Source organism: Vitis riparia, chromosome 16 (genome assembly GCF_004353265.1).
Source record: "Vitis riparia cultivar Riparia Gloire de Montpellier isolate 1030 chromosome 16, EGFV_Vit.rip_1.0, whole genome shotgun sequence".
Taxonomy (NCBI): domain Eukaryota; kingdom Viridiplantae; phylum Streptophyta; class Magnoliopsida; order Vitales; family Vitaceae; genus Vitis; species Vitis riparia.
This window is the reverse complement of record NC_048446.1, coordinates 15,244,505-15,246,379: the sequence shown is the minus strand read 5'-3', so window position 1 is coordinate 15,246,379 and position 1,875 is coordinate 15,244,505. Positions and strand designations below refer to the sequence as shown.

The following is a 1,875-nucleotide window of genomic DNA, read 5'->3' as shown; positions in this document are numbered from 1 at the left end:
TTATGTCATATCAAAATTTAAATACTCAATCAAATAGGCCAATTCAAACACGACTTGAATAATAATCGAGTTTAAAACTTGAAACCAAATACAACCTAATTATCAAATATGTAACATGTCTAATCGGATTGAATTAATCTTATTTAAGTTAATATGATTAATTTTTTAATTTAACATATTTATAACTTAATCGACTTATTTATTCAAAAAAAAATTAAATAAATCAAATATGGATTAAATAAATTATGGTTATAATTAGGCTAACCAGTATGGTTATTAAATAGATTAATTAAGACTGAATTTGCATTATACAAATTGGCCTAAAAATAACCTATTTATTAAACGTATCATACAAGTCAATACAAATTTGATTCAAACATGATTATACTCAACATAAATTGGAATCATATTGAGTTGGAATACATTGATTAATATAATCAAACTTTCCACCATTACCTTTCAATGGTCACTCTACATCTATCCATGGATGGTAATTCAATATAAAAATATGTACGTTTATTAATGGTAATTCTATACATGGATCTCCCAAGCATAGGAGACAGCTGAAACTTAAGCACAATCTCACATCATAATATCGTTACATATAAAGCTAGGTTTGATAAATACAAACTTACAATGAGTAATAAGAAGCAACCTTGGAATATCAGACCCAAAAACCATAGAGAATTTAATTAATTAGAAGTGGAGGTGATTATGAAGCCTGAAGGCTGAAGCCTGAAGCCTTAGAACAATGATTAAATCCAAACCAAATTCCTTTGGGAATAAACCTTTTGTAGTAGAATGTAACAGGTCTGGAATTGAAACCGTAGATGGTCACACTCTCTGGCTTCCAGCCGTCCGATCCACTTCTATAGAAAGCCACATGACAAATCTGGTATGTGCATTCTCCTGATAGTTGAAATGTATCTGATACACACCTTTCAAATCTCCTTGATGTTGGGTCATCTATTCTTGGTGCATATATCTGATTTTTCTCAAAAAATAAAATAAAATAAATGAGCATAATATTTAATAAATACCTTTTTTTTTTAAAAAAAATAAAAATTTGTATATATCTTAGAAAGAAGTGCATGTAAATATTGAAAAAATGAACCTTATTGCCATAGGCATCACCAAAGGCCAGACTGATTTGATCTCTTGTAAATTGGATTGATGAGCAGCTTGTCTTTATGATCACTATGAAAGAACAGGTCCTCCCAACTTTCTGAGAAACAAAACATTAAATTTTAAAAACAAAAAGTTTAAAAAGAAAATATGAACAAGTTCATACCTGGATGGAATTGAAATTTTGGGATTTGAGAGCATGAGGGTGTGAAACTATTGATTGAGCTTGTGAGAAGATGAATATGGAAGCTAAGTGAAGGAGAAAATAAACACTTTTCATCCTTTCTCCAAAGCATAAGCATAATCTGATCTTTGCTCTCCAACTTTGGGACATGGTTATATATACATTTTCTTTATTTCCATTACATGAGGAAAATAATTATTCATAGTAAAGTTCACTTGTACATTATAGTGGTAATGTTAAATTCTTTTTTGTTTGATTTGTCAAATGATTATGATAAAGCTGACCTATGTTTGAGGAATAGAAATCCAAGAAAAAGTTTGGAAAATATCCATTCCATTATTTTTGTTTTTAGAGTAAAAAACATAAACTCATTTAGAAATTGTTTTTTCTAATAATTTTTTGAACAAAAAATATAAAAAACACGATTGATAATATTTTTTTTTTTGTTTTCTATTCTTAAGATATTTTTAAATAATATATTTTAATTGTATTTTGTTATTTTCATTTGTTTTTTGAATGTTGTTTTAAGAAATAGTTATATAAATGTATAGAATAATTAAAAACAA

At 27.3% G+C, this 1,875-nt stretch overlaps 1 protein-coding gene across 1 annotated transcript; it reads right to left on the bottom strand.

Moving 5' to 3' along the window:
• Nucleotides 1–494: 494 nt before the first annotated feature.
• On the bottom strand, nucleotides 495–1,429 carry LOC117934105 (embryo-specific protein ATS3B-like). Its single transcript, XM_034855720.1, has 3 exons — nucleotides 1,292–1,429; nucleotides 1,115–1,225; nucleotides 495–985 (listed from the first exon to the last, which is right to left on the bottom strand). Exons 1-3 carry the CDS (start codon nucleotides 1,403–1,405, stop codon nucleotides 713–715), a joined length of 498 nt encoding a protein of 165 aa, XP_034711611.1. The 5' UTR covers nucleotides 1,406–1,429; the 3' UTR covers nucleotides 495–712.
• Nucleotides 1,430–1,875: the final 446 nt, after the last annotated feature.

What these genes read in the sequence shown, in the direction of transcription:
- LOC117934105 (XM_034855720.1), bottom strand. Translation starts at nt 1,405, where the DNA reads ATGAAAAGTGTTTATTTTCTCCTTCACTTAGCTTCCATATTCATCTTC. An exon ending in AAAATTTCAATTCCATCCAG is followed by an intron (nt 1,226 to 1,291) that starts GTATGAACTTGT and finishes TTTGTTTCTCAG; the next exon opens with AAAGTTGGGAGGACCTGTTC. An exon ending in GTGATGCCTATGGCAATAAG is followed by an intron (nt 986 to 1,114) that starts GTTCATTTTTTC and finishes GAGAAAAATCAG; the next exon opens with ATATATGCACCAAGAATAGA.